The 14,573-nt window shown below is 45.8% G+C and overlaps 1 protein-coding gene across 1 annotated transcript; it reads right to left on the reverse strand.

Moving 5' to 3' along the window:
* Positions 1-3,660: 3,660 nt before the first annotated feature.
* Positions 3,661-12,798, reverse strand: LOC132332134 (haloacid dehalogenase-like hydrolase domain-containing 5). The gene is made up of 8 exons (XM_059856111.1): positions 12,644-12,798; positions 10,453-10,662; positions 9,684-9,796; positions 8,896-8,989; positions 7,743-7,776; positions 6,675-6,849; positions 5,028-5,216; positions 3,661-4,231 (listed from the first exon to the last, which is right to left on the reverse strand). The coding sequence occupies exons 1-8, from the start codon at positions 12,755-12,757 to the stop codon at positions 3,835-3,837; spliced, it is 1,326 nt and encodes a 441-aa protein (XP_059712094.1). The 5' UTR covers positions 12,758-12,798; the 3' UTR covers positions 3,661-3,834.
* Between the last annotated feature and the right edge of the window lie 1,775 nt (positions 12,799-14,573).

Raw genomic sequence — 14,573 nt, forward strand, 5'->3', positions numbered from 1 at the left:
GTTATTTTATGCAGGTACCTTGTCGTGGTATCTGATCAGAACCAAAATCAATTTTAAGAAATTATGTGTTCTATCCTACAGTGATGTATGGTCTACTTTTACACAAGATATGACCTGATGTACTCTTAATTAAACAAATGGTGCTGGACTAACTTCCTCTTATCCTTCAAATGTCCATTGCCTCCAGAAATGCATGCACTTCCAGTTGTTCCCACTTAGCAAACTCTCCAGCAGAGCTGTCTGGAAGAAGAAGAATGAAACCCCAAATGCTCAGTGTTGGAAAAGTGCAGATAACCTTTCCAGTGCTTGCAATTGAGTGTGAACAATGTAGTTCCAGCTGTACCTCCCCAGGGGAATGTTTAGATCCTGGATTTGATTGAGGTGCTGTAAATTAAACAAAGCAACACCCATTTCTCTTTGCTTGGCTCTTTAATTTGAGCTCAGCAGATGGGAGTTGGTGATCCACAGAAGCCAAAGGCTGAATTTCTTGGTTTGCATTGTCTGCTGCTTCAGGAACAGCCTCAGGTGTCAAAGGAGGAGTTGTCAGTGCAATGGCCAGGCTCTAGAGCTGGTGCAGCTGGGTTTCCCACTGAATTCTCCCGAAGGACACAGTTTTCCTGCTGTGACGCTGTGGCTGTGACTGCCCTGCAGGGGATCAGTGCAGGTGTCATCAGTAACCTCTCCTGCTCCTGGGAGGGACTGACCTGCATCTTCTCATCTTCTGCACATTAAACTGGAGCTTCTAAATCTGCGTGGGCAAAAAACCCAGCTTTCCCTTTTAATGGCTTGTTGTAAGTGCATGTGATTCCCAGAAATGATTTCCCACTTCTGGGAACTCTCCCTGGAATTCTCCAAGACTGTGAAATAGTTTGGATGCAAGAGATCTACACACACTACAACCATTTTTCATTTGCTGTGGTGACCTGACCTTTTATAATGTAGTTTGTACCTGCAAAAAAACCCCTGTGTTTTTTATAGTTTAAGTTCACTTAATATTTATCTTCCACATCTGTGGGCAGGAAGTTAGCAATTAAACCAGCAAAAAGCCATTTTCCCAGATACAATTCCAGAAAACAAGACACCAATCCCAAATCCTATTGAAAATCTGATTCTGACGTTCTTGCCTGTACAGCAGGTGCTGCTTCTGCTTCAGGAGAAGGTCAGTAAATAAACCAGTAAATAAAGAAATCACCTGCTGGGTGTTAACTGTGAGGCACATTTAACATGACCCCAGTGCTGAATTCTGAGCTTGGCATTCAAAACCAACACAATGCAAGGAGGAGAAGTTTTAATTAAGACCTGCTGAGTGCCAGGTGGTGTGAATTAGACAAATTAAAGCAATCTTTACACAAAGTAAACCCACCTGTGCTGTCTGGAATATGCACTCACCTGGTTTATTCACAGAAGTGACCACAGGAAGACTTTGCTGAAACTTGTAAGTGTGCAGCCTGTTTCTGTCAGTGTTGGAAACAGGATTTATCCCATCAGCCCAGAATTCAGACAGAGGAGTTTAACACAGGCTGTGTGAGATGTGCTGTGATGTCTGTTGGTCCCCATTTCTGCACGAGTTTCAGAGCATACAAGGGCAGCACTGAGTTCCAGAGAAACTCCTGTAATCCCAGCTGCTCCCGTTTACACTGATGGGAAGAGATTTACACCTCTTTTGGCAACTGCCTTCTGTGTGTAGTGTTACCCAGGTCACTATTTCTAATTTCCTTTATTTCCTTCATCTGCTGTTTTTTCAGCATTTTGGCTTTTTGAGGGTCTGCCACTCACCAGGCTGGAGCTCAGTCCATGGAGCTGGAGAATCTGGAACACCCTGAGCCTTGGAGGGTTTTAGATTTTACTGGTGATGTGACAGAGAAAAAGGGGCTGTCTTCCTCTTCTACAAACACATTTTATGTGCATGTTTCCATGAGGGATGAGATCTAAGAGGTCCATATGCAGCTCCTTCAAGAGCCTTTTGAAGTGTTTGTCCACACAGTGGAAAAAAAAAAAAAAAAAGGAGAAACAAATGGAACATTTTCTGTTCTTCAGCAACTTCCAACATTTTTTATTCCTTGCTTCACCCATTCTGGTAAAGTTAGAGAGTTTTGCAACATGTTTTAGTACTGAAACAATGTGACTTTAAATCATCCTGACCTTACAGAATTACAATCTTTGCTTAGATTCAGCGTTCTTTGCAAATACTTGGTTTATGACAGGAAAGTGCTACAGAAACAGGTGAATATCTGTTCACTGTACCAACAAAAAGGCAAGAATGTGCTGCTGTAAATACTTTTCCAGTGAAGAAGCAGGACATGAACTGTTCAGAGCAGCGTCCTCACACTGCATTCAGTGAGACACTGAAAGTACTCAGGAAACATTACAAGAGATGAATCAACAATCCTGACAGTGCAGGGGGATTGCAGTGCTCTGCAAACAGAGGGAACACAACAACAAAATCTGACTGCACAGCAGCTGTGGGCTCTCAGAGCTGCTGCTGGGACAGGGAGCAGGGAAGGATTTGGCCAGGAAGTCATTCTGACAGCCCTGCAGGAACCTGGGAGAAAGGAACACCAGGTTTTGTTTGTACAATTTCTGATTTGAAAAACAAACAATCTTAAAAACCTGACTAGTCCCTAAGTGAATTGATCTTTGTGTGTAAGTTGACTTTGGTTTAAAACAATTAATTGGGTTATGTTTTCCAAGCTTATGTGTTATAACAAATAACACAAATATTTTCCAAGGTATCTTTGGGATGAAAACTTTGGAAGTATTTTACAAAAATAACAAAAAATAAATTAATTTTTAAACTAACAGCTATAAAATCCACGAACCAAACAACAAATAACATTGACATGAGATGAAATATATTACATTAAAGGCCAGTTAATTACCACAGAGGTATGAGGCTTCAAGTAAATTAGGAGGCACTTTTTGGCTGAGCAGTAGTCACTGATTCAGTGTTAAGTCCCAACTCACAGAAACACATGAAACAAAACTGCTAAAGCTTTCTAAGGTTCTAAATTCCTAAAATAGGGGAGGGGAGGGGAGGGGAGGGGAGGGGAGGGGAGGGGAGGGGAGGGGAGGGGAGGGGAGGGGAGGGGAGGGGAGGGGAGGGGAGGGGAGGGGAGGGGAGGGGAGGGGAGGGGAGGGGAGGGGAGGGGAGGGAGAGGCATATAGAAAGGCAAAGAGCAAGAAGACCACAGAGGGCAGCCAGGTCTGCTGCTTCCCCTCCAGGACTATGGAGTTCCAACACACTTAAGGCTTCACACAGCAGAGAGGAGCAATAAACCTCCAGGGACATGGGAAAACAGACACCAGGAAAGGCAGCAGCAGGTCAGATGAGAGCAAGTCCAAAGGGGAACAGGTTGAACTCCTCTCTGATTGAAGGGAGCGTTCAGTACTTGCAGCATTCCAGGCATTGATACATGTTGTGCTCTGGCCAGCCCACGCGGAATGGACTGAGTGACCCCAGCACCACGATCTGGAATTCTCAAGATCCTCAACACCTAAAAGCTCAATCTTCCAGCAAACAAAAGGAGGTGCTGTCGTGGAGGGATTTAAGTACCAGTACATGAATAGGTTACAATGAAATATTGCTATTAAAGTCCCTAACATAACATAGAGGAAGACAGTAAAGGGTAACTCCAGCCATAAATTACATATTTAGAAGCATTATAAAAAGCATTATTGATGTTTTATATAATTAAACACATGTACTACTGATAAGCATACCTAATAGAGGTTAAAAAATTTAGAAGGCAGCACTTTGTGGCACGCCTGTAAAGCACAGTGTGTTTTGGGCAAGAAAAGCACAGCACTGAGTGGTCCCTAAGAAATCCTGTGGCCTCAAGGAGGTGCGAAGTTCTCCAGCCGGAAGACCAGGTCTACAGCAGCATCCACGTCGGGCACAATGTGGTCTGGCTCCACCAAGGCAGGGTCGAAGCCGAAATCCCTGTGCCCGTGGAACACGTTCTCGGCGGTGCTGTCCCTGCCGGGCAGGGCCACCTCGCTGTGGGGGTCGTACACGCCGGTGCAGACCAGCACGGAGCTGCAGCGGGCAGCGGCTGCGGCAGCCAGCTCGCTCTCCCAGCCGGGGCCAGGCTGCTGGGGCTGTGCCCGCCGGGCAGGGGCTGTGCCCGCCGCAGCCTGGGCCGGCAGGGGAGCTCGGGGGCCGCTCCCGGAGCTCTCCTGCAGGTAGCGGTTGTACAGGTTGGCTCCGTACACGTCCGTCATCACATTGTCCCTGCAAACCAGAAACTCAGTCAGCACCTCAGCTGCAGCTGTCAAAGGCATCCAAGGTTTCCATCTAACAGCTCATTGTACACTTTACACCACTTGGTGTGGAATCAGGCAGACAGGGAGAAGGCCAACCCCTCAGCTATTTTATTGCACTGTTTTCATGAAGCATGGCAGGATAAAAATGAATCACTCCCCATATTGGGGCAAGGGGAGAGAAAATCAAGGTATGAGCAGCCCATGAAGGAGCTTGCTATATTGCCAAAGATCTTGAAGATTCTGAAACAGTCTTTAGTACAATGCAGCTTTATCTTTTTCTCTGAAAAGGATTCCATGATGTGGCAGCACGTGCAGAAGCATATGACCAAGCTAAATGACCTCAGAGATAAATTCTAGCTCTGCAGCCTCTAACTGTCCTTTGCTCAAAGGCAGTTGGTGTTACACCACTAAACCCAACAGAATAAACACCCAGGCAAACCCTTTTTGTGAGATTCACACAGCCTATTACAGAAAAAAAAACTAAATAAAAAATCAGGAGAAATCTTAGTTGCATATAAAACACCTTTTGTGCTCCTGTAGAAATTACACATAAAAAGAGCAAAGCATCATTAATCTTTAAGATTAGAAACATCATAAAAAGTATACCATAGCACCAAGAAAGTTAGATGGTCTTAATGGTAGGAGAAACAAGCTGGTAAGTGTTGTGTGTTTTTCTTGGCTGGCATTTACACTGTGAGTAATTTCCTGGTCTATTGGAGGGTCTGGGATCTCCTGCTGTACCTGTGGGGCTCAGCACAGCTTACCCCACAGCATAGAGTGTTTGGATGGGCTGCTCCCAGCTCCTCTGCAGGGCCTGGGCCCGGATCAGGTGCTCTGCATACTGGTATGTCAGCCTGCTGGGTTTGCCCATCAGCGCCTCGTACTTCAGGTCTTTGCCAGTGATCTTCTTGTAAATGTTTTCCAAACAAACCATGAACGTTCCATGCCCAAACCTACACAGATATAAATCCAAACCATGAACTTTCCATCCCCAAACCTACACAGATATAAATCCAAACTATGAACGTTCCATGCCCAAACCTACACAGATATAAATCCAAACCATGAACTTTCCATGCCCAAACCTACACAGATATAAATCCAAACCATGAAAGCTCTGTGTCCAAACCTACACAGATATAAATCCAAACCATGAACGTTCCATGCCCAAACCTACACAGATATAAATCCAAACCATGAACTTTCCATGCCCAAGCCTACACAGATATAAATCCAAACCATGAACTTTCCATGCCCAAACCTACACAGATATAAATCCAAACCATGAACTTTCCATCCCCAAACCTACACAGATATAAATCCAAACCATGAACTTTCCATGCCCAAACCTACACAGATATACAACCAAACCATGATCATTCTGTGTCCAAACCTATACAGGTATAAATGTTCCATTCCCAAACCTACACAGGTATAATACCAAATCAAATCACATTAAGCACAGATTTTAAACATCAAACAAGGCTTTTTTATTTCATTATTTTTTAGGAATAAATAGTGTCCTATAACTTTCAAATTCTGCTCAGCATGCAACATTTCTGCAGCTGGTTCACTGAAAATTAAGTGCTGATTAGCTGAACAACTGACACCACAAAAAACCCACATTACTGGGATGGCACAACAGATTTATCTAATTTTAAAATTGCTCACTGGAGGTATCCTGGCTGCCTTACTGCAGCCTGAAGCCATCACACATCTATCTTCTCCAGTGTGCTAATTAGAGATGGCCTCTGCTTCCAAAGACTGGTACCTGAGCAGATCTTTGACCCAGGACTGAGGCAGCAACCAAGTCACAGGAACAAGTTTCTATTTCAAATTACAGACTGAGGGGAAGGGAGGGGAAACAAACCTATTAAAGAAGTACCTTCTATTGAAAGCAAAATCAAACAAAACCACTCTAAGAGGTCCTGGCACCTTGTTCTGCACGTTCTACTTGTTTTTCCTTGTGTTCCTTAAAGAGCTCCCTGCATTGTCCTCAGCTCAGAACCACTCACTGCTTTCAATCAGCAGGGTCAGCTCTTTACCCTACCAGGAAAAGAGAAATGCCAAAGAGGGTCCTAATGAAATGAAACAATGGCCCTGATAATTTTTTCATTTTTGCCTTTGAACCGAGGCTCTGAGGCCCTCAGGAAAAAAACTCTCTTTTCTCCATTGTTCTGGGACTGAGGAAACCAAAGGTTTAGAGCTTAAAGGCAGCTTTTCTCTTGAGAAGTGATTTCCTGGATGCAACAATGCAGCCAGAGCCAGGCAGCATTAGCTGAAAGTGCATTAGGGATGTTGCATTCAAAGCCAAGCCATGAAGCATTCTGTATTCAAGTGCTGACTCTGAATCCTGCTGGAAAAAGGAGGAAGCCCCAAATAAATCCCAAGGATACGAATAGAGCACTTACCTTGGGGACTGTGCCTCAGCCACCCACATCAGGTCCATGTTACAGGCCAGCACAGGGATGTGACGGTAGCTTTCCTGCCCATAGGGATTTCCAGGATAGCCACTGGTCAGCAGAACATCAATTATCAGCTGCAGGCTGGTTTCCCATCTGACTGGCTCCCCAAACAGCACCACAGCTGTGAGAAGCACAGGCACAGAACAGTCATGGAATTGTCAACACGGCACTGAGTCTCTGACACTGGGCCTAAAACTTGGCCTAAGGAGTCTGAACAAGTCATTTAATATAACCAGGAACTGATCAAACAGTCTCATTAATTTAGGGGCCTAATATATCACATGCACATCCAGTCACAGAAATCTCAGCAGTAACAAGACCCCACTGCAAAATCTACAGGTTTAGGAATTTTACTTGGCAGGTGAAGTTTCTCTAGAAATTACAATATTAACTTCTAAACTGTATTTCTAAGTCTTCCATAACTTATGAGTTCCCTGTTTACGTGCAGCATTTAAATACAACACCAGAGATGTTGATTTCCTAATCTCAGAGCACAATTTGGATGTTGTTTTTAAAAATTGCTTTGGTCTCCAGCAATAATCTGACATGGGTATTTTTAAATCCCAAGGTCCAGTTTCTACTCTCCTGTAGTCCAGATGAGAGGAGAATGAACACAAGACCTTTCTCACACTACAGCTGCATTCTGACTACTTGTAAGAACAAGATCAATTATTTCTGGATAATGAACATCAGCTGATTCCTCATTTTTTTGAAAGGAGGGCAACAATAGCCTGTTAAAAACAGATGAAAAGGAAAGGAGACCTCATATACCCTTCAAACTTCAAAACTCAGTGGCTGAAAACTGCACACATTAAAAAACAGCTTTACAACACATGATGCTTTCAAATGAATGACAGATGTCATTAACAAGGAAATTTTAGGATTGTCTCAGACAAATTTTCAAAGTGCCCAACAATCTAAAAGTAATTTCTGAAAATAAAATAAAATAAAATAAAATAATAAAGATATTTCATTTATTAATGGATAAATGCAAGTTAAATAAAGATAACTGACCCTCAATCTTGGGAAGCTCCACAGCAGATGGGGACTGCAATAAGAAAAAAGTGACAATTTTCTACAAGGTGAAACATCAATTTTTAACAAAATAAATAGCTGCCTCCTGCCACTCCAGGAGGAAATGCACTCTCTATTGGTATATTCCTGATGTCAGTTCACTCAAAAACTTTTGTTTCCTCTCTGAAGTGACATCTCTGGCACAGGGACAGCTGTGACTGTGCTGTACCTGCCCCTGCCTCCTGCTTCTCCTCAGCAGCTCTGGAGCTTTTTAACTCCAGTTGTTAAAATTATTTGTGTTGTGATTTGACTTGTTTAAATTACTTGTTTAATTAGTTGTTTTAACTACTTGTGTATAAAAGTATGGTGTTTATTTTTCCACAGGAGTAAGAGGCCTCCAGCAGTACCAAGACATTTGAAAATCAGATTTTGAGATGTTTTTCTTTAACAGTTCTAATAAAGAATGCACTGTATAACATGTAATATATTTGCTAAACAATTAAGAGTCTGCACTTCATTATTTACTCCCTGTGGTGACAAACACTTGAACAGGCTCTTGACCTTCCCCATCCCCATGGGTGAGGAGCCCAGCAAAAGGTGCCACAGCTGAGCTATGATTCTGTGAGCCACAATGTCCCTATTGCAAGTGGGGAAAATCCACTTTGAGCATGTACAGCACGCCCAGATATTCACTTAAATTCTGCACAATTCAACTGGAACCACTGCACCTGCTGCTGACATTAAATAGTGCTGTAAACAGCAAAGGGAAAACTATTTTCTTCAAAGCAACCTCAAGGGTCAGAAACAATAGCAACACAATCCTATATTCAGGAAAAAGCTTATGTTATCTTCCACACCTTCTGAGGAAGCTCATCAGCTTTCCAAGGCAGACTTTGCATTAGGTATCTGGATTAGACTGTGAGTTTTCCCACAACAGCAGGCGATAAAATCAAAGGCTGGGTTAAAGAATTACTGCTGAGAGAAAAGAGTTGTTCTTGAGAACGTCGTAATAAAACAAATAAGGAAGCAGAAAAGCAAAGTCAAAATACACTGTAAGAACAGCAGCATTGGCTTGGTAGTTAAACATTGATCCCTGCTATAGGATGTCATGCAAGGAGCAAACAGAGAGGTTTGAAACAAAAATCTCACTCACCAGGACATTGGGTCTTCTGTCATGGTCAACTGCATCGAGCAGAGGGCGTTTCTCCCTCAGAGTGTCAATGGTGATGGGCTGGCAGAAGCCAAGGCTGGGGCAGCCAGCTAAGGACACACAGCTGCTCACAGGGAAAGGTTTCCTAACTGCTCATTCCACCTTGACCATTCAAAGGGATTCAACTGACAAATTAGTCAGCAATGAAAGCAACATCAAAGACAGGTTTTCTTTCTGTGAGGCAAAAAATGATCATCCTACTGCTGATAAATGAGAGACCAAAGTTCTTCTGTTTTGTTTTCAGTTCTCTCATCTACTTCTGTCTTAGCCAAACCTAATGAATTTTGAGTTTAGAAATGCTTTTCTAAGAGACAATACCTTTCTCAGTTTTGTACTTCAAATAGAGCTTATGTTTAAAACTTGTATATACGTTTTTACAGCTTATGATTTACACCAACTTCAGTGAAAATCTCACTAAAGGAGGAAGTGCAGAAGGGACTTAATGGAAACCTCAGCAAAGCTTATGCAGAAGTTAAGGTTGCCAAGATACAGTTTGAAATTTTGATACAACCATGATATCAATATAATTCAAGTTCTTTGGGCACTTGGTATAAAACCACATTCAAAACATAAATTTGGCACCATACTAGGAACTATCATTACTATTTATTACTGCATTTGTAGGGTTGAAATATTTGATTTTCACTTCATCCATAGGCTCCCCTGAACCTGAATAAGGAAAACACTGACAGAAAGTTGTTGGTTTTTTAAAACTCTTTTTTTAAAGATACTCTTGAGCAATATCAAGAAGGGGTCCTTGTCCAGATACCAGGACACATTTCTCATGATAACGCTTGAACATCCTCAGAGGACTGTGAGACATCATCACTTGATCTTGGGAAATCTGTTTGGGATTTAAAAACAAAAGGAGTCTGTTGCATTTCAGAGACGTTGTTTGTACATAGATTCAATTAACAGATGTGACAGATCCCAGGAATTGCATAACAATCAGCATTTTCTCCTTTCACAAATGATGTATTGACAATATGCCAGGAAAAAATACCTTACTGACAAGTTACCACACATCCCCTTTCAGCTTCCAGCTCAATGCAACATGAACAAGCCTTTCTCTCCTGGTTTTATAAAATCACCAAATTCATTTGGATGCAAACAGGGAAAGAGAATCAGAAGTGGTTCCAATTGAGGGCCCTTTGCTAAACTGCAGCTGTGATTTAACTGTACCAGATTACCACCTTCTTTTAGCTCACACATCCCCACCCCTTCAACAGGACAGGGAGTAACCAGTTAAGCCATTATTCTGGAAAGAAGCTCCTGTGAATCACTACTTACCATCTTTCCCAAGAAATACTTTTAGCTTTACTATTGGAAACAACAGTGCCTTCACCAGTTAGTTTTGGACAGCACTTTTTACTTTCAGCAAAGCACCTCAGGGGGCTTAAGGGAAAAGCAGCCCTGATGGACTGAGCAGCTTTGAATGGAAGAGAACACATCTGGCACATCCAACACGCTAATGCAATGAATGGCATTGAGGTGACTCACTGGGACCCCCAGCAGGTGAGACAGCTGCTCAGCCTTCTTCTGGCACAGGCAGTCCCCAGCGTTGGTGACAAAGACCACGGGCACCAGGAACTGTCCCTGAGGGTTGACCAGCTTGCGAAAGGCTGCTCTGGCAGCAGGGATGGGGGTCCTGCCTCGCACCAGCACCCCGTCGATGTCAAAGAGGAATCCAAAGGATGGCAGCCCCCTGAGCTGGGAGGAGGGTGAAATCAAAGGGTCGTTAGTTGTGCATGTCTGTACACATATTTAATAGAGTTTACAGCAGCTACAGCCCCCTGAGAACAGACAGCTCCAGTGAGAGCAGGAGAGCTATAACACTGCACATCTTATTGTGCCCTATAGGCACATCTTCATGCTAAAAGCATGTTGACACAAGGAGCACCACAACTCCCTCTGCCTTGTGCATACAGACTCATGAGAGCTATTTTGCCTTACAAATAGTTCCAGACTATTTCAGAAGATAGGGAAAAATTAACTGATGCCAAGAGGTACAAAATACATGCTGCTCTGCCAGTGAGTCACTCTTTAATGGCTTAACCCTCACAGAATACTAACAAAATATGCAAAAGTAAATTTTTCAGCAGTAGGCAGGTCTTGGACACAGCTGCTGTACTTGGCTGCTCCCTTACAAGGTGTTTGTAGTGAAACTGTTCTGTTCCACAAGAGTTTGATTACAGCCAAGGGACTGCTGTGCTCCTACACATGGCTCCAGTCCCAGTTTCACACAGGGCAGGCTAACTGGGAAAGGCAGCACCTCCTCGAACCTAGGTGCTGCTAGAGTTACCAAAATGCATCTCCTTGCCTGCCTTTGAGGCAGTGAGGAGCTGGACTTGGTGAGCCCCGGCAAGGAGAGTGAGGAAGGATGAGCTGGGTGGTCAGGGCAAGGAGCAGAGACAGACAGAGGAGTGTGAGCAATGAAACTGTCACTGGATCAGGCTGGGAAAGCACGGAACAAAACCTATCATCTAAAGCTCCTCTCTCTCCCGAGCCTGAAGCAGGAACCACGAACCTTGGGATTTATGGTCAGTGATGAAAAGGGAGGGGTTAAGGGCCGAGGCTGAGGGCGGTGGGGGGAACAGGCACAGAAAAGACTGCAGCCATGGGAGCTGGGACAGCCTTTGCTGCCGGGGCTGGCTCAGGGCACGCACCCGCAGCCACCGCCTCTCCTGTGCAGAAGGAGAAGGGCACTTTGCCTACTCGAGCAGCACTTTGTTCCACACCAGTTATTCACACAGCACGTTTTTCCTGCAGCCGGGCACAGCACAGGGACAGGCACAGCTGGGAATGGAGGGCTGCTCAAACAACAGCGGAAATCTGCCCCCCAGGCAGCCCGAGTTAATAACGTCAACACTGTAAATATATTGCATTCCCATTCATTTAAATTAGGCTGGGGTTTGGTCTTTACATGCAAGAACTCCCCCTGAAGCCTTCTCCTCTCTCCTCTGTAGAATCATCACCCTTTTAAGAACAAAACCCCCGAAGACCTTGTCTCCGCAGAGCCTGCACCCGTTTCAGGAAAGCTACGTCAGAAATAACCCAGCAGCTGCAGAGATGCTGCTAAAGGCTTGCTAATAAATGTATAGCAGTCTTCCCAGGCTTTGTGAATGGGTACATGAAACTGCTGAAACTAGAGTGGCATTGGAATAATTCTGTAGCAGATGCGATTCCTTACGTTAATTTTGCGACATATAAATAACAGATGTATAGATAACAGATTACAAACGGGAATTTTGCGGTAACACTAGCAGAAAGAAAAAGAAAGTATTAAAGGGGGAAAAGCACAAAGGAAAGAACTGAACATGTATATATGACAGATATCAGGACAGATAGAAGTAATGAAGTCAACAGCTTTGTTTCCCTTCTGACCCTAAAGAAATTGTTGGTGACAGGAGTGCTGTGCCGCGCTGCACAGCCAAAGGGACAGAGCCGGCAGTGGTCGGAACGAGTTTCCCTCGTTCGCTCTGTAAGACCAGAGCACACGCAGCCCCAGGACAGGAGTTGCGGCCGGCAGTGCCCGGGATATCCGTCCCGGCGTCCTGGGGAAGCGAGGATGCCCCCAGGCATCCCCGGCCCCGGGCACTGCGGCTGGTCCGGCAGCTCTCCGCCGCGCCCCGCGCCCGTTTCGCTTTCGCTGCGCCCCGGCCCGCCCGCCCCGGGCCCCGGCCCCGCTCACCGCGCTGTGCCCGCTCCGCCCGGCCAAGGGGCCGCACATCCCCCGGGGCGCCGGGAGCCGCGGCGGGCGGGCGGCCCCGAGCAGGGCGCGGAGCGGCGGCAGCGCCCGGCGCATGGCGAGCGGAGTGCGGGGCCGGCAACCGCCCCGCCCGGCCCGGCGTGAACTCACGGGGCAGCGTCACAAGCGTCACGGGCCAACGTCAGCCCCGGGCCAGCGGAGGAGCGCCCTGCGACATCCTCCGTCTCTTGCGAGGGCTCCGCGCCCGGCGAGCCCCGCTCCGCCACCGCTCCCCCGGGGCTCGGCCCCTCCGGCGCACCGCGGCTGGCAGCGCTGCCAAGAGCAGTCAGTACGACATCCCGACCCAGGAGATAACTTGTTCAATTTAGTAACAGAGCAGAAGAAACATTCTGTCTGGTTCTGCCGAGCCGAGGGATGGAGGGACTGGAACATCTCTCTTGCGAGGAAAGGCTGAGGGAGCTGCGCATGTCCGGTCTGAGAGGGAAGCCAAGAGGATGGAGCAGGCTCTGCTTGGTGGTGCCAGCCGTTGGGACATGAGGAACGGGCAGGAAATGATGCCTAGGAAGAACTTCTTCCCTGTGCAGTGACTGAGCACTGGAACATTGTCCAGAGAGGGTGTGGAGCTGTCCCACTGGACCTATCCCAGAAGAGTCCAGACAAATCCTGTGCCCGGTGCTCTGGGATGGCCCTGCTGGAGCAGGGAGGCTGGACCAGATGCCCCACAGTGGTCCCTTCCAGACTGACCCATTCTGTGATTAATTTTTTGGGAAAAAGCCTAACATGCACAAACAGCACAGTCCCTCAGCTCTGAGCCCCTGCAGCTAGACTTGAAAGTGAGACAAGAGCACAAAATGCCATTAGTTAATGGATACTCTGCAAAGCTCTCTCTGTTTATCTTGCTCATCTGCTAATGCAGATTAGGTAAATCCACTTATTTCCTAGTGCTACCCACAAATATTCCTCAGCACCCCTGTGACTGCGAGGGGAAACTGATCCTTCAGTGACTGCACTGCACTCACCAGGACACAGAACAAGGAAGGTGCCCTCCCTCTGCAGCACTGACGTGGCCGGCATTAAATGAAACACACAAATGCATTTCTAAGAGACAAAAGCAGGCCCAAATCGATGCAGGAGACAGAACAATTAGAGAGTTTTTGCCCTTGCTCAAGCCAGGATGACACACAGGGCAGAACTCTGAAGCACACATGTAGGAATACATGAAGTACTTGTTTTATAAGCTGGATGTGCTCAGGGCTGAGGCATTCCAGAGATGGTATGAGCCATAAGCCTGGCACCACACACACATCCCAGCACAGCTGCACTCTCCGAGCTGAGGCAGAGCCTGCCCACTGCTCCATTCTCCAGGACAAACAGGATCCATTTCCTGGCTGTGACCACAGCATCTTCCCCACCCTGACTCCACCAGCAATTCCACAGCCTGGCAGGACACAGGATTTTGCTATAGGCCACTGTGGGAAATAATTACTGTGCAATTTGTTCCCTCAGATGCAGCCAAGAGCATTCAGCTCAAAAATGCTCCACACAGAGCTACAGAGAGAGGACCTGGCACAGCAGGGCCAGGCAGCAGCCAGTGTGCCTTCAGTTACACACTGCAGTTCTGTGCATTTATTCCTTTTCTGTGTTGGCTGGCAGAGATCAGCCCTGCCTTACAAACCTGCCTTTTACATCATGATGTTGGTCATACTCCTTTGAACAAGACTGTAATTACAATCCTGTTGGTTTTTTCACATTCTTTCTGTTTATTCTTCTTTTCTATTTCTGTTATCATCACTCTGTCCCTGATCTGCCTTTACCCTTGTGTGTTCTTTTATCTTATAGATTCACACAGTAACAGAAGGGATCTACCACTGGTATTACCAAGCCCTCAGACTGTATCAGCCATAAGAATTAG

Source organism: Haemorhous mexicanus, chromosome 11 (assembly GCF_027477595.1).
Source record: "Haemorhous mexicanus isolate bHaeMex1 chromosome 11, bHaeMex1.pri, whole genome shotgun sequence".
NCBI classification, from domain to species: domain Eukaryota; kingdom Metazoa; phylum Chordata; class Aves; order Passeriformes; family Fringillidae; genus Haemorhous; species Haemorhous mexicanus.